This window comes from Capra hircus, chromosome 14 (genome assembly GCF_001704415.2).
Source record: "Capra hircus breed San Clemente chromosome 14, ASM170441v1, whole genome shotgun sequence".
Lineage (NCBI taxonomy): Eukaryota > Metazoa > Chordata > Mammalia > Artiodactyla > Bovidae > Capra > Capra hircus.
This window is the reverse complement of record NC_030821.1, coordinates 73,491,543-73,509,678: the sequence shown is the minus strand read 5'-3', so window position 1 is coordinate 73,509,678 and position 18,136 is coordinate 73,491,543. Positions and strand designations below refer to the sequence as shown.

The 18,136-nt window shown below is 40.7% G+C and overlaps 1 protein-coding gene across 6 annotated transcripts in view; it reads right to left on the bottom strand.

Moving 5' to 3' along the window:
* The window catches only part of PHF20L1 (PHD finger protein 20-like 1), a 69,829-nt gene continuing 52,869 nt past the window's right edge, over positions 1,177–18,136 (bottom strand). For 5 of the 6 annotated variants that reach the window (XM_018058578.1, XM_018058579.1, XM_018058581.1 and 2 more), the window contains 7 exons: positions 14,592–14,756; positions 10,849–11,030; positions 9,777–9,876; positions 8,303–8,498; positions 6,479–6,845; positions 5,055–5,217; positions 1,177–3,688 (listed from right to left, as the gene is read on the bottom strand). In XM_018058578.1, coding sequence (XP_017914067.1) covers positions 3,546–3,688; positions 5,055–5,217; positions 6,479–6,845; positions 8,303–8,498; positions 9,777–9,876; positions 10,849–11,030; positions 14,592–14,756 — 1,316 coding nt within the window. In that variant the 3' untranslated portion in view covers positions 1,177–3,545. The remainder of the gene's footprint in view (positions 3,689–5,054; positions 5,218–6,478; positions 6,846–8,302; positions 8,499–9,776; positions 9,877–10,848; positions 11,031–14,591; positions 14,757–18,136) is intronic. The other variant, XM_018058583.1, reaches the window with a different exon arrangement.

Here is an 18,136-nt window from a genome sequence, read left to right as displayed (position 1 = left end):
CCAGAAGAGGAAAATAATATGAAGGCAAGAAATGGAAGCCATCCATGGAAATCATGAGGCTATACACTTAAATGAATTTGAGAACTGATTAGGCAAAGTACAAAAGATCCAGATTGCACTTGGTTTGAAATAGGGAGTCACTAAGGATTTCAGTAAAGAAATGACAAGAATATGGGAAACACACCTGCAAGGAGAACACAAGCTGGAACAAAATTGGGTTTGCATCTTGAACCTGTCAAGTCTCTAAATGTTTCTAACCCTCAGCTTCCTGTCCTCCTCCTCAGCTTGAAAATGATCCTGTTCCACCTCTCCACAAAAGAACTAAATCAGATGCTACAGGTAACACGTACAATACCTGGCACAGAGCCGTCACTCAGTATTAAACCCCTAGCCTGATAGTGATCATTTTGATGAATCAGAATGAAAATTAAAATTTCAGAAGCCCATAGTATTACCGTCATGATGTGATTTTATAAAAAATGGTGTCCTACTAAGTGGGATTCAGAAGGAATATGACACCATCCACTTTGAGGAACCAGCACAATCAGTGAAGGAATGAACTAGGGTGGAGGGGGCTGTGAGTTTCCACCCAGGGCTCTTAGAAGATGTGATAACAGAGAGAATGAAGCTGGCAGGAGATCCTGTTGGCTGGAGGGGAAATGAGGTCCTTCCCTTCATCTTGAAAACACAGAATAAGAACATTTGAGAGGATGTAAGTCAGTGGAAATAAGGTGAATGTGGGAAAAAGGATTTCACCTTAAATAATGAGAATAATCAATTTCCTTTAAGGAAAGTGTACACTACTCTTAAGTTTGAAAGTCAGCAGAACCACACAATGAGTATGAAGAAGTACAAACTATACTTATCAGTAGCAGACTAAGAAGGATCTCTCCCTACAGTGTCTGTCTACTCTGTCTGGGTGGCAATGAAAAGTTACCTTTTCAAGAAACACCATCCCTAGTTTACTGCTTATATTTAGATGTATATACTCACATTTTTTTTAAAGTAAGACTACGTGGAAAGAAAACCAACTCCTCTGAAACCTCTCACAATGGACTGACTTGTCAAAAACAAATTCACTCACCTAAATACAGAATGAGTCAGCAGCCTATCGTTGCTAAAAGGCTTCAACCAATTTTTGATACACTCTGTATTATTAATAAATGGAGATGTGCGTACAAGTAATTCAATACAGATTTACTTTAAAATATAAATTAAAAACTTCAGACTCCCAATTCATATGCATTAAAGCAGAGCAAGAATTCAATATTCTAATTATTAATGAAACTTCTAGTCAGCTGGCTATCAAAGTGATCTAATTTTAAAATGTCCCAAGAAAAAATGCACATTAATTTAACTATGGTCATCAGGGGCTGAGAATATGAGTGTTACTAGGCACAAAAGGTCCCTCGAGCATGTGACAAGAATCTGGGCAACACCACTGTTCACAGCCTGTTAAGAATGCTATTTGTTCCATTCTGAAAAACAGATAAATGTCTAGAATTTAACAACAGGGAAAAGATTAGGGTCATTATTTTAAAACACAAATGAAAAAATAAAGTATCAACCCTGAAAAAGAGACATTAGAAAGTTTACTCCACATGTGAAATACAGGCACTATCTTTTTTTACTTTAATACTCATATTTAATAACTACCTTGAATCTCCTCTACTAAAGCTTTTCATTTCTCAGTAAGGTCTCTCACAACGGTAATGCATCATAAGTAAATACATAGGGCTGTATTTTACGTCTGTGATCTTTGGCACATGGGTCAAGTTGGAGAATCTCAAAAGGCAATAAAAATTTCTAGTTACTGCTTTGCACATTCTTTAAATCATCTTTACATCAAAATATAAGGCCGCAAAAAGGCAAGCTGAAATTTTATGATATGTGGAATTGTTTTAATAAAGAGTTTTACATACAGTACCTTACATATAGAACAGTGTGTTTGCAGTTTTAAATAATATCTGAATGTACAGTGGCATGTATTCTTATCAAAGATAAATTCAAGTTGACTGTCTATCAGTTCTAAAATGCATTTATACAGATTGCTAGAACTGATAAACAGGATGAGGCATAAAATATTCAAGTGTTAACATGTCATCAAATAGCCTCCTCTTAACAGTCTTTTCTCCCCCCTTTTTAAAAAAGTTTCAAAACCTATACATAACATTTTTAATTTTTTAAAAACAGTCTGTTAAAAGGTAACATTTCATGTTAACCACCAACTCTTATAGACTATAGTAATAAAACTAGATATGTGTAGATATAAATATGTCGATTATGTACACATGTATGCTGAGTGTTTGTTTCAAACAAGCATACACACTGAACGCACACCTGCGCGAGCACGGGGGCGGTGCACGGCTCGCAAGAGCACTGGCAGACGGAGGCCAGGCCGAGATCCAGCAAGAGCTAACACAGCAACTTAGTTGCCTTTGGTTTCAGAAATCTGTCCATTTGTGATCAAAGCTACAAGTTTTGAGTGCCTTATGTATTTTTTAAAAATAAAATTCATCTTCAGAAATGAAGCTTTTCCAGTATTCTACTACCAGCAGTTTAAAAAAAAATCCACAGCCACAAATTATTTTGTTATTTTTGTCACTCCTCATCCCAGCTGAGGTTATTTACTTTTTTTTTTTCTGAAGGCAAATATCAAGCACACTCAGGGTCAAACTGTACGTTGAAACCTGAATGCTGAACTCTGACTATATATATTCTATATATAGTATACGGGATAGACGCGTCTCTGATGGACTGATGGCATTATGTAAGACTTGGGTGAGAGAACTCCCACAGTTATTTAAATCTCTCTTTCCAGCAGTATCGTTATTTGGCACACTGACAATTCCGCGAGCCATTCTGTTTTTTACAATGAGTTTATAATGCCGGCAATGGATTCCAATTATTTCACTGTTTTTAAAATATATTCATAATGAAGTAAGGATGCCACAGCTGTTCTCCTTGGAAGTGAGACTTCTACTGTCAGTTTTCTGGTTAAGGACATTCATCACCTAAGAAACAGTTCATGATCCCATAAAAGTTTAAATACTCTGGATTTCAGTGCAGCTGGATCAACTGCAGAGAAGACAGTTCTTACAACAACCTTACAGAACTCTCCACAATTTAAATCTCCTCTACAATTTTGGTTTTGGCCAAATGCTGCTTTATAAACATAGATCTTTCTACTAAGAACTGTATGAATGCACCATATTTCTTCCTACAGGTATCTCGTGTTTCATGTTAGCAACTACTCAAAAATCCTGCCAATCTGATTCCCTCAGCATAGATTCTAATCTACCTCCACTGACCCTGGGCATATGGCACACTGTCATTTGTATCTAGCTCATGAATGTTTTTTAACATTAGCTTCCCTAATAAAGTTGTTCTTCACTTTCCTTTCCAAGGTGCCATCCTATTGATGTCACAAATCAGTAAATGACCAAACATCACTAAGCTTTTAAACTATCCACTTAGCAGCCATGTGGATAATAAAAGCGAGTCAACTGAACAGAGCCCCATTCTTTGCATCACGTGTTCAGCCATCATACAGAGCAGAGAGTGGCTATCTGCTGTACTTTGCCCATGTCAATTAGGAGTTGTTTGATGTGGCGTTTAAGCTGGGGCAGCCTTGCAAGAGGATCGGGTGGCTCCAACTCCCCTGTGAAATCAAGCCAGCTTTCCAGAACTAAAAGAGAGAAGAGAACACACACATTTACATGGCAACTGAAAACACAGTCAGAAAATGGTATAATGAGAAGGCTGAAAAAAATGACGCAGAAAGAGTTCGCTTCCCTTTCTCTAGAAAGCCATAAGCCACCTCTGAGCCATTAAGCATCCTCTGTCCCTCAGCCCATCCTGGTAACCTTTATCTGTTGTTTTACCTGTCATTATTTTAGGTAATTTCCCCCTTTACAGATATAAAATAACTTCATTTTGAGTGTCTCCTTTTACTCACTTCTAGAACAGAAAACAACGTCCCCCGTACCTGCTCAAGATTACTATTAATTTAAGCTTATCATTTCCATTTTAAATGAAACTCAGCTACCCTAACCATTTTTAGTCCATAAGTTCTTTTTAACAAAAAAAAAGGAGGTGGAAACTTCTTAGTGTCCTCTTGAACCAGTACTTTTAAAAAATGCAAACATACTAGAAATCTAGGCAGAATGCAATTAGTTACATTTTATCCTTTTTATTAATAATAATGGAAAATGGCATCAAGTTGCAATTTTTTCTTCTTTAAAAATCTACTTAAAACTAAACTAACTCTACAGCTAGCTTATAACCAAATGGAGGATGCTTCTGAAGTGGGTTTCCATTTCCTCTTTTCACAGGGAAAAACAAAGCAGTAGGAACACTAACTTAGTGGGGGGTGAAAGTAGTGCATGCTTTTGCAAATAAAAAGGGGGGTGGGAAATACAATCTATGAGTTTAAAGATGGGAGTCAAAAAGCACAGGAAAAACACTAGATTTGAAATCGAGTAATCTCACTTACTCTTATTTTCTCAACTATAAAATGAGGATATTTTCCCTGTCTACTCCTTAGGGTTCCTGTGTAATGAAATTAAAAATACAGAAGAAAAACATCTGAAAATGTATATGTGAACTAAAAGTTTACCCACTTAACCTAGCAGGAGTTCTTTTTTGTTGTTAATTTCACTTAAAAAACACTGACCAAAGTGAAAACAAAATGTTTTCCCCAATATTTCAAATATGCTTAAAGTCCTTATGCTGACTTTCAAAGAAAACACAGTTCAATGAAATTAATAAATATCCCACATGTGGTATACACTGAGCCTGGCAGATGGACAGTATTTCTTAAGTACCTATCTTAAAAAAGAAAAATCCCTAAAACAGCCATCAAATACCCTAACTGCCAGATATGCTAAATACAATGCTAAGGAAGCAATAAAGCTCCATCAGTGTGGTCACTGTCTGCAGTTTTTGTCCCATAATTTAAAAGACTTTAAGGAACATCATGTTATTCATAAGCACACACACAAAAAACACTTTACAGACGACAGCAACTGTGTTTCAGATCCTTCTTAAATTACCGTCAACTTCCTTTTCGATGAGGTCCATCCTGCTGGTGACTTCTTTCTGCACGTTCTCTATGTGCGTAAGGAGATTGAGCTGCCACTGAAGATGCGAGTCTCCTGGGTCTTCAGTGCTCTTTTTATCATTATAAACAAATACTGTATTCCTTTCAGCTGGATTCTTCTCCAAAGAACCAACGGAAACAAAGAATTGGATGAAATGTAATGTCATGTCACACAGGGAAAAATACATTAAAAACCTCATTACCCAAGAGGCTAGGCTAAAATCCAATCTGACCCCCAGAATATTCTTAAAGGAAGTACAAGCACGTAACTAAATTACACCTGATGGCCCTAAAAAAGCAGACATGCCTGCTGTGTCTCTTCCCGATGCCTAGCCCAGTGCTACACAGGGTAGGAGGCCTTCAATCAAACCTGCTAAAGAAATAAAGGAGCCAGTTATATAGGTAACCAGGAAGCCCAGATAATTTAGACTGACCCCTTCCTCAATTAATCTAAACTGTGTTTTAAGCGGAATGAAGGCAAAAAGCAATATGAAAAAAAATTAAGGAAGCTGGCAGAAGCCAGTATAGTGTCCTCAACTGCACACTAGAACTTACTATTGCAGCTAAATCAGTGCGATGAGGGAAAGACAAAAATCCTTTAAAAATTTAAAAAGTGCAGGCTGCTTAACACACACACAAAATCTGAGCTCAGATTCACCAGCAATAACTCACTTTGTAAGATGAATATTAATTTGACAAATAATTTACCACAAAATTTCATGTAATACAAGCTATTCAAATTCAGTTAAGTATTTACTTATAGAACTTACCTGATAAAAGAGGCCAGAAAAATAAAGAACTGATTTTAAAGCAGTATTGCTAACTGAAAATCAGTAAAACAATGAAGGCATGAGATCTCTAAGTCGTGAATAGGAAATAAGTTTATAAATATTCAATATACACAGAGCTATAAGAATTCAGCTTATTGCATAATGGGATTGATATACATATACAAATATGCTAAAGTTTAAAAAGACAACCAGACTGACATTTCTTATCTGAAACGTGTACAAAACAACACAAGTTATATTAATATATACACACCCATATGCACTTTCATGTTTTTAACACATAGATGTTCTCTAGGAAAAAATGCGGTTCATGGTTTTTAGTGACATCTAAGTGTACTTATAGAATCAGAACTTTCATTAAGGCAAAAAGTTTAATGAATTACTGTATTTCTGAATTAGGGGATAATTAAGTGTTTAAAAGGCCAGTGGTGTTCTTGGAGAGACAGCAAAGAATGTCTTTACCCTAACAAGGTACTTATGAACTTGGGAAATATAAGTAAAATCTGGGAATTCAGTATGCCTTATTTCATGAAATTTTCCTTTGTTCTATCGTATTTCTAAGCAAAGACAAATGAACTACTTATACCTTTCCGGGCCTTCCATCTTCTTTTACTGGATATCGTAAACGGTTTTTATCTCTCATGTGAAATTCTTGTTCTTCTTCAAAACTACTAACATCATCATCATCTGAGCTCCCAGGGTCTGCGACAGATTTGCAGTCTGGACCAAAACTTTGTGGCTTTTGGTAGCTGTGCTCACTTGTTATATAAGTTCCTTCCATTTTTAGGGGTAAACGAGGTGGTTCTTTGTGGTTCTGTATGTGATACTTCTTTTCTTCTACATTAACTGTATTTTGCACCATTATTTTTTTCTCCACCCCAGCAACCACTTGATCTTGATCTTTCTTCTTCCCCGAATAAGCCCAAAGACGAAGGTCAGGATGATGTTTATTCCTTAAAACAAATTGGGAGAAACAGTTCAGGGGGGAAAAAAAAAAGAGTAGTAACAAGTTTTTTGTTGTTGCTGTTTTTAGTTTTTGTTTTTTTTTTTTTTTTTTAATGTGGACCTTTGCACCTGATGCAGAGTCAACTCACTGGAAAAGACCCTGATGTTGGGAAAGATTCAGGGCAAGAGGAGAAGGGGCAACAGAGGATGAGATGGATGGATGGCATCACTGAGTCAACGGACTGCGTCTGAGCAAACTCCAGCAGATAGTGAAGGACAGAGAAGCCTGACATGCTGCAGTCCATGGGGTCACAAGAGTTGAACGCAACTTTGCACACTAGTGGGGATATCAGTTAGATCAATTTCTAGATATGGAATTGCTAGAAAATGTCTGCACATTTTAATTCTGACAAGTACTGCCAAAGTGGCCTCCAAAGAGGTTGTACTAATTATGTGCTAACAGTCCAAGATAATGTGTCTTTACCACCATCCTCACTGAACACTCGAGCATGATACTACACAATTGATTCTGTAATAATGAAAATTCTGCAGTAAGTAAAAGAGGAATCCTTTCCTCAAATTCTATAGAGAGTAAAAGAAGGACAATCTGGAGACATAAATCCAAATCTTGTTTCTGAAGCTATAAATTTTAACTTTTAGACCTCTCATTATTTAATATCCAGAAAATACTATAATTCTTCCACAGTAGAAGGCGCAGTAGAAGGAGAGCTAGACTTGTAACTCAACAGTCCCATGGGTAGAGTCCTGCTCTGCCTTACAGGAGGAGCTTGGACAGGTTACAGAACCTCTGTCTTTGATCACCCAGCTATCACAGTAAGGTCATTATTGTAAGGATTAAATGAAATATCATAAGAAACCAACAATTTCAGGGACCTAGTAGACTTTCAATAAATACTAGCTAGTGATAATAACTACTATTAGTAGAAACATTAACATAAACAGAACCTATAAGCATCAGGCAAAATTTGTCCAGCAGAAATCTTTACTGAAATTACGCATGTTCAGAAATTTATATTGATGTCAAGGACAACCACATTTTTTTTTAAAGCCTAACTTTATAAGTTAGTTTCCCTCTTGAGTTTTAGCATTTGCATGACTTTTTTATGAAGAAATTCATCTTCAGGTTTATGACATCCAACAGAAGCAAATTTGTTACTGAGAACTTACCCCTCCACTAAGCTCTAGGAATAAAATGATGAGTAAGACACAATCCCGACCTTCCAGGAACTCAAGGCTTAGTCAGGGAAGGCAGACATAAACAAGGTACACCAAAGTGTCTGACACCATGATGCATGGAGTCTACCAAAGACATGATCAGTTCCAGTTGGCCAGTAAAGCAACTACACTCCACTAAAAATTAGTGTTGGAAACAAGGAACAACTGACTTAGCTTGAATTAAAACTTACACCTAACCGAGCCCCTCCCTTGGCCGCCCTTCACTTACTTGAGTATTCCGATCTTCAGCTGTAACCCATGCAGGACTTCTGTAACACCATAGACGTCAGCAAGCAGATGGTGTGTGGAAACTATCTTTTTGGCATTGAGGTGAGAGTAATTTTCTTTTAAAAACGATAACCCACACATTCTCCCATTATTCAACCAATCCTTATCGTAGCGATACTTTGCACTCCATCTCTGACCTGTAGATGAAATTGAGATTACAGTGACAAAAGAGTCCATTCACTCAAGACTTCCCTTCAACTGCTACCAGACCAATATCACTCTAAGAACAAATTCCAAAGACAAGCAAGGCTAGTGTTTCGAGGAGTTGGCACTGTTTAGAGTTCTTCCCACCGTCAGATTTCCTGCCCAGTAAGGAGGATAAACTCCATTAAGGATGTGGTCAGTGGCAGGTCACACCTGCAGGGGACTACCTTTTTATTTTTTTACGTATCTGTCATCTGTTCTCTAAAAAGGTCGAAAGGGCTAGATAGAAACTAGGAGTTGAACTGGATGAAACATAGAATTCTAGTTAAGTAAACAGCGACCCCCTCCTTCATGTTTAAGAGCTCTATATCTATTGAATCTGATATAATCCTATATCTTCACTATCAACAGTGACTATATCCAGTTACAATTAGCTGCTTCTATGTCTGTGTCCCCTACTATACAGTGAACGAGTGGACGGCATGGTTCCCTCTTACCTCATCTTACCTCTAACCACAGAGACTGGCAAACAGAAGGAATCCCATAAATGCTGCTAGATGAATGAATGAACAAATGCCTACATTCATGAAGGTTTAAATAACTCTCCTGCTTCTTTGTGTTATTCATCTGATACACACAAGAAAAGGCAGCAGCCTTTATCTGAGATGCTTGCATGGGTTCTGCTGGGGAACTGGAAGCACACACCACATGCAGGACACTGCTGCTCAAAGAGCACCTGCAGCAAGGAAGGCCCAAGTGTGGGGGAGGCAGGTGCAGGAGCTCCTCCCGGTGCCGCCAGTCTAACCATCTTGAGCACAAGGCACATGAGGCCCAGGCTCCTACTTGCCCCGTCAGTGAAACAAAGGAGTCGGACGTGGTCCCTGGGCATCCCACCTGCTCTTATACTGCAAGGTCATGCAGCACCCCCAGAAGCTTGTTCAAAACCCCGTCAGGAGGAGCCTGAGTTCAGGCTATGAATCCATTCAAATAACCATATATTAGCCTATTTAGAAATCAACACACAGGAGTACATTGAAGAGCGAGTTCTTCTCCAGGAAAAAGCCTCAACCCGGTCCTTCCTGTAAGGCGTTAATTACGCTGATGAATTTATGCTAATGTTTTAAGTAACTGATGTGGAAAATAAAACTGTTAACAGTGAAAAACACTTTCAAGTTTTAACAAGGAAGCAGTGTCTAGCTGACACAGAAGGTGGGACGTCAGGCAGCGGATGTACAGTGGGACCGGTGAGCGCAGGAGGGACGGAGGCTTACCCGGGGGGTCCCGGCAGATGTAGCAGAGGTACTGCTCCGGGATGCTCTCCTCCAGCAGCCCCATGCACACGCTGTGCTGCCAGCACAGGCACTCTTCACACTGCCGGAAGACAACCGCGTTTTACTTGCCGGGAACCAAGACAAGCCCCTTCTCTTCAGCTAGCTGGCTGAGTCCTCCTGCGGCTTCGGCCCGCTCACTTCTTAATCCACGTCACAAAAGCGAGTCATGACTTACCATGAGCTTTACTTTAAGTAGACTATTTCAGGAACTTGTTGCACCCATTAACATGTGCTTTAGTAAACTGGTTTAATCACAAGTAAGTCAAAAACTATGTCTCCTATTTCCCACATCCTTAAAACTTAAAAATTGCTTATTAAAGTAGAGAAATTAAAAAAAGAAAAAAAGCAACTTTGAAGCAGTGTGTGAGGCAACAACCTTGTGAAGTACTACTTGTGTGGTGAACCTACAAACTTGTAGTTCCCTTATTTGAGAAAACCACTGGAAAGCGGGGAAAAGAAGAGTAAGAGGGAAGTTACTCTTTCTTCGTTTCTAGAACTAACACCTCCAGATCTTCCAAACGTCATCACAAAACACGGGTTATGCTTTCCTTTGTCTCAAAGATCCCTTTTCTACAGGGAGAGGTGATATGTAAGGGTAATCCTTGCAACAAAGCTTTCCTTTAATCTTCGACACTGTGGAAACTGTTTCAGTATCTGCCCTTTAAAGGGTGACTAGATAACATAAACTACTAGACAACAGGATCCAGACCAGCCGGAGAACAGTTCTATGGTCTCCCCTTCAATGTGGAAGCTTAGCCGTTTTAATGGCTCTTGAAAAGAATCTTAGCTTGAAAACCTCAAAATAAACACCCTGGAGACAGGTCCTCGGGTAGGAAAACTACACTTCATCTGAAGATGAGACCTGACAGTCGTTAAAACTGGTACTTTAAACGTGATGACAAGCTAGAAACCTCCATCTCCCAAAGGACGGGGAGGAAAGAGAACACAGGTGCCCCCACGCACATGCCGAGCACCTGGACCGACTGATTCCTGTGAAGGGAACACAGGTCACCTGAATCATGAAGCCATTCTCCTCGTCCAGCTCACAGATGCATCGCACAATTTCATTAAGGGCATCGTCTTCATCCTGAGACTCTTCAAAATTCGTTGAATCAAAGTCCTGATTGTACTCATCCCCACTGAGGAGCAAACTCTCCGTGGAAGAATCATCCAGGAATTCCATGTCCGATAAGTCTAGAACATACATAAAAGTGCGCTCAGCACTGCTTTTTCCATTTTTATGTCATTTTCTAGAAAGAAAGGTGCTGTGGGAAGCGCATATAAGCTATCAGGCATTTAGACAGGGAGGATGGATGAATGGGAACAGAGTATTTGCTGCCAGTCAAAGAAACAAATGATTTTTGAAGCTTGGGTGACTGTGATTGTTTTACATCTTATGTTAATACCATTACAAGTGACTCAGAAAGTATCCTCTAGTCCAGGTGCTTATAGAAGTGATGGCCAAAGTGGATATTAATAATTAAAATAGGCAGTCTTCAAATGCTTTCACAAACATTACTCCTTCTGATCCTCACAGCAATGGGTCATAGAAAGAGGTTTTATTATTTGCACCATACAGATAATAGCACTTCAGGGAAGTGAAACAGCGTGCCTAGGAGCCAACAGCAATACGACTCTTTAACAATCTCAGTAACAGTAACCAGCACTGCACTTCAGAGACAGCAGGGACCACATGAAGCACTTTGTATATAAGACACAACCTGCCAGGCAGTGTAGCCAGCGTGTGGTAAAGCCAACGGCGTGCCTGGACAGCCTCATTCTAGAGCCTGTGCACTCACAGATCTCACCGGGATTTCTTAAATCGGGATTATGAGTTCCCTGAGGAATTTAATAACATTCTAAATTTCATTTTGATAACCCCCCTCCCCCGCAAAAAAGTACATCCCAGAAGTTAGATTATATGGATGACCACTACAAAGCCTCTATTTAAGTGCTAGGTTTCAGGTTTGTTCTTGTAACAGGGTTAAATCAAAGACTACCATTTAGCTCAGGCTACTCAGGAAAAATAACTGAGGCAAATATAAGGAAATACATGAGTAATGACAAAGGGAAAGAAATGACGGTGTGTGCCAGAGTGTGGGTGGAGAAATGCTGGGGAACCTGAGTCGTCCCACTGCCCGGAGGCTGCTAAATGGGGGCCATCCTCAGAGCAGAGAGGGCTCCTTCCTCTCTACCTCACCTCCCTAACTTGCAGTCATGTGCTCAGACATTCCTCCACTGCTGTTTATTCACTTCCCCTTTCTAGAATGTCAAGCGTCCAGGAGAACAAGGGCTTTTGCACTGCTGACTGCTCCGCAGCCAGTGCTCAGAGTGAAGCCTGATATATACGACAGCCACTCCAGCATGTTTCTCGAAGTGGGGAGGAGGGAGTCGTGATATAGAGAAAATTTCCTTTTCAGACTTAATCAGATCAGATGTAAGCTGCCTGAACTCAAACCAAGTTAGTCATGCTATTTGTATTCTAAATATTTCATATGCTTTAGTTTCCTTATCAGCTTCCAATCTTGGCTATTTTTTCCCTGACTCAATGTTTTTGAATGTTTTGTTTCTGATTTATAAAAAGTTAATGTTTTATAGAAAAACACATGTTTTTTCTCCTTAGAATCTTGGGACATCTTGGAGAGTGAGGTCAGTAGAAATGAGGATAATGGTAAAGAAATACAAGAAAACATTCAAGCAGCAAGAAGTAAATCAATTAGCTATTAGAAAATATTTTAATATTAACAATCTGAGTAAGAAATTTCACTTATTCATACTCTTCCTAACTGAAATCCAAAATCTTTATTTTTCTCTTGGGCTTTCCTGAACACAAGTTCATGTTTCAAAATGACAGACTAGAACACAGATGAACAGTTTCAAACACTGTTGCACACATATGTGGTATTAAACGGATGGCAATCATAACAGTAATGAATTTAATTTAAACACTACTACCCTTAAAAGGAATTAGGGTATATCTTACATGGGCTTGTATAACCAAAACAGCCAGGCTTTATGGTGTTAGAAGCCAAATTTGATATATTGGCCAGAAAATCCAGTCTGACTAACTCACAAGCATTAAAGCAATATTCGACTGAATTCTGGAGGCTAAGTAAATGGGTCACAGGGTTGGAAGTAAGAAAAGCAGGTACAGGTTCCCTCTCACACTGGACCACCACCTGATGACAGCTCCAACCAAGCGGCCCCAGCACACTGCTGCCCCCAGAACTATCACTCCTGTTTCCAGACATAGTCCCCAAGTGCGCTGTCCAAGTCAGCACTACCTGGGAACTGGCTGGAACCTAGAAGTTCTCTGGGTAAGGCCCAGAGATTAGGCGTAAGAAGTTCTCTAGCTGGTTCTGATGCACCCTCGAGTTTGAGAAACTCCCCACTTTCCTTCTCGGGGCTCAGCGCTTGAACACGTGAAGAGCAAGGGAATGCTCAGGACACTCCTTCCAGCCCCGCTCACCTGTTCTAGTTCCGGCCACACCACTCGCCCATCCCCCACTCTCCATCACTCTGCATAAACAGGCAACCATCAGACCTTGATGACTCACAGGATGGGGGTTACCTGATTTTCAACACCAGCTACCAGGGCTATCTTGCCAGCATCTGCCCTCCCAAAACCCCCAGACCTCTACCCTGCTGCAGCACCTAAAATACCTGGTATTTTAGCCTCACACCAATGAATATAATGTACACCTGAGGTTAAGAACCACTAGCCCAAAAGGGAAAAGGGGATGGACCTTTTCCCTAGTCCTCCCTCCCCTGTTTTTCTTAGATTTGAGATTTTAAAAATCTCAAAAGTGCTAAGTGCTTATTTTAGGGTCAAGGGAAGAATATACTTTTCTCTATCGTGAGCTAGAAGGGAGTTAGGCCTGGAAGAGAGCAGGCGGTAACAGTGCCAAAGAGAAAACATGACCTGGCATCCGCCACGCAGGGCACTCAAGAAGATAGGGCACCCCCTAAACAGTCTTGGGATTTCACACAGGATGGAGCCCCGTCCTTCCCTGACTGTGCTGGAGCTCCAGTCTCAAGCCACTGCTATCAATGTCTATAGTTAAGAGTCTCTCTCCCCACTGCTTAGCACACTGGCAGGAGAGAGTCCTCACCCCCTCCACCACAGGGACTGGACTTGCAGGAGAACCTGAGCCCTTCCAACTCCAGGGCTCATGCCATCGCCTAACTGGCTTTCTGTCAACATGCCTAACACTTGAATGTGTTCCAATCACTGCCTGGACCACATTTCCAGACTTCTGGTTACAGAAATATCTGTGATCTGGAATTCAAAGTGTCTTTTTAAGACTAGGATAAAAATCTGGTAGAAAAAGCATTTTCTTTGGAGTTAAGATAGACCTTGGTTTGAATTTTAATTCTAATGCTAATTAGCCCTATAAGTTACTTAACCTATAAGCCTCTGCTTGTTTGTGCAGTGTGGGTAATAGTATCTATTTTATAAGCTGGCAGTGAAGAATATAAAGTGCATGTAAAAACACCCGCAGAAGACCAGTACACAGTGGACACTAATTGTTTCCTTACCGCCTGTCCTACAGTTAGGTAGAAATGCTCGCTCTACTTCATATAAATTTTAAAAGTAGCTAAATTTCTAATGTTAAGATTTTCATATTGGTTTATGGAGTAACTTTTTAAATTATGGGCCCTGCTCAGACAGGACCTGATCAAGTATGCGCTGTTCTCAGTTATACATTTAAGAATCGTAAGACTTTGTTTTAAGCATTACATGGTTACACATACTTTCACCACTAAGATCAACTGACAAGATTGCCCTTGGGTACTGATATGTTGTATTTTTCTCCGTAAACATGCTTCGCAGAGCCAGAGAACTCCCAGAAGATCGAGTTAGTGGAGAAGAGCACCTTTCCAAAAATTCTAGGGAACTGTCTTCATAGTCTGAATAGTCTGCAACATAAGATACATAGAGAAATATTAATAAAGTGTCAAGTAATCAAGAAGAGTCACTACAAAAATAATGAGAAGGTCATGTTTTATGACACATAAACAAGCATGCCACCATTTTCTCGTCTCATCCACGAGCAGCTAGATCATCATGCATCTGATGAACTGGCATTGGCAAGAACACTGGGAGATACACCCCAGGCAGTGTCTACACAGCAGGGAGCACCAGGTTCTAACTGGTATCCACAAACTCTTATTAAGTAGTCCAGAAGTGAACACGGATTATAGTTACATTTTCTCTTCATCGTAATCACAGCTATGTCTGAAGTTAAGATGTGGAAGATGGAAATTAACTGTTTGCTTTTCTTTTTTTTGGTAAAGAGATTCTCATGATGTCTAGCATGTCAATTATTATAGTGATAATTCAATCAATAAATTCAGCAGAAAACCTCTGAACTACATTAAATGGTCCAGAAAGAAATCAGTCAAAGTTCTATCTTCCTCAGCTTAGACTGAGTGGTGCAGAAGGACTGGCTGAGTTGGGTGCAGTCAGGGGGCAAAGACAGGAGAGGGTGTGAGTCTAGGCACATGGGGCGGCCACTAAGCAGAACACTGGGCACATCTGAACGACGGGACAAGCCCGTGGCCAGAACACAGTGAGGGAGGGAGGGAGGTAAGAAATGAGGCCAGAGTGACAGGAGCCAGATCACACTCAAGGTAAGATTTTATTCTTGGTTTTAAAGGAACAAAAGTCAAAGTTTGTAAGGAGGAGCAGGATGTGACACCCGTGTTTTAAAGCTGTGGAATGGAGGGGGAGTCCGGGGAGCGTGAACAGAAGTGGGGACACAGTTCAGAGGCAGTGGTACAGACCAGACAAGAAATGCTGGCAGGCTGGGCTGGGAGGATAGCGGCTGAGGTGACATTTGAAAGCAGACACAGTGATCTGCAGACTGGAGACGGAGGGCTGTGAGCCGCCATCATGAGCAATTTCCAGGTTTCTGCTTGAACAACTTGGTGCTGAAACTGGGGTTCTGAGGTGGAGCGGAAGCATAAATAGGAGGTGGAGAAATCAGAAACGAAATGTGAGTTCAGCAGGGGGCTTTTGAAAGAAGGAAGACCCTACACATTGTCCATACAAATCTAAACATGCGGTAGGGGTGGTGATGGGGAGGGGGGCGGGGGGGTGGGCACAGGAGATATGCCAGGATTCAAGAATAAAAAGACAGGCAGTTTTCCATTTTGGCAGAGGTAAAGGAGAGGACATATTCAGCTAAGTACATAGATGTGGTGGAGAAGAGATGAGCCAGTGTTCATCTGATGGCTTCCATTTCCTCAACTGAGTGTGAGGCAAAGGATGTAACTAATGCAGATGAAGGAATAAATGAGAGGTAGAAAAGGCTGAAGAATCATAGAGAGCGGAAAGCAATGTTTACGAGAACAGTCCAATGCTGGTGCACACTGAGTCTCAGTCATTTGCAGTTGGTGGTTATGGGAGAAAGAAAAACAGTCCCCTAAAATGTCCAAGGCCCAATCCCTAGAACGAGTGGATATGCTGGATCACATGGGAAATTAAGGGGAATTAAGGCTGCTGATGGAATCAAGCTGGTCATCAGCTGACTTTAAAATAAGAGATTATCCCGAACTATCTGGGTTGGCCCAGTGTAATCACAAGGGTCCCTAAAATTGAGAGGGAGGCAAAAGAGTCAGCGTCAGAGGGATGTAAACTAAGACAAGACCTGAGCCGCCACTGCTGGCTTTGAAGATGGGGCAGGACATGAGCCAGGACACGCGGTGGCCTCTGGAATCTGGGAAAGGCAAGGAAACGGATTCTCCCCAGAGCCTCCAGAGAGGAGTGCAGTCCTGACACCTTGGTTTTAGCCCATTAAGACCCATTTTGGACGTATGACCTCCAGAACCTTAAGATCATCAATGTGTGTTGTTTCTGACTCACTGTTAGGTAGTAGTGTGTGGCAGCAGCAGCGGTCATCCTAAACACCACGGCACGGGCCATGCCAAACATGACCTAAGTGTATTATGGGTACCAACTACTGTTAATCCTCACAGTTCTCCAACAAAAAACTACTACTGTTAGTACTGTTACACAAATGAAAAAACAGGCAGAAAAGGTTTAGTTGCCCAAGAAGACACAGCTATCAATGGCAAAGCCAACATTCGAACCCAGACAGTCTGACTACAGAAGCCTTACTCTTGACTAAAAAAGCGTTATTAGTGGATTTTGCATCTGATACACACTGGGAAGCTTTTAGAACCACTTCTCTCGGGCCTCACGCCCAATGTCATTCAGCAGTGGGATGCTCCCAGACTATGCTCACGCTGCCAGACCTCAGAGTCATCCCTCAGAGCCTCCCTGGAACTGCAAAGCTGCCCGCATCGCCTTACTTGAGCACAGGTGTGGAAATGCCAAGGGGATCTACTAAGGTAGCCAGGTATTGAGTACTTCATAACAATCACCTTATGACATCCTAACAATGAATCTACATAGCAGAAACTATCATCACCATTTTACACACAAGGAAACTGAAGTGCATAGAATTTAAATAACTTAAGCTCTAAGTGTCACAATCAGGATGTAAACTTGCACAATCAGCTCTCAAAAGCTGCCCTTTTACTGACTACATATTACAAGGCCCTCTCAGAGAAAAGGGAAGTATTTGTTCAGTATAAAAATAATGGTAGAAATCTCAATCTGGTATTAAAAATAAAACATGGAGGACATTTAATCTCTGTACAGTATATTAGCACTGAACAAAAATAAAATTTCCTAGCATTCTACATGGATGCATGTTAAGTCGCTTCAGTTATGTCTGACTCTTTGTGACCCTGTGCACTGCAACCTACTGGGCTCCTCTGTCCATGGGATTCTCCAAGCAAGAATTCCAGAGCAGGTTGCCATGCCCTCCTCCAGGGTGATCTTTCCAACCCAGAGATCGGACCCAGATCTCTTACATCTCCTTAAATCTCTAGCAGGTGGGTTCTTTACCACTAGTGCCACCTGTGAAGCCCTAGCATTCTACACCGAACCTGTATTCCCCACTCTTATGCCCTATGGCTATTACAAACAGAAGTCTACTGCTATGTTTCAGGGTTAGAGCAAATGTCATCTTCTTCATAAAGCTTCACCAAGTAGAATTTATTTTGTATCACTTTTACCACACACACAACACATCACAGTAGATATTTATGCCTACTCCTTACCACTCCCAACATAAATGCTTGCTTACAAACACCTAGAAGGGAATCTTTGTTTTTACTATATAATACTTTGGATTCTCTTTGCATTTCTCATTCTAGTTCTCTTAAACCTCTGTTATGTCTTCAGTTTCCCCATATTTATAGATACATAAAAGACAAGGAGATGAAGC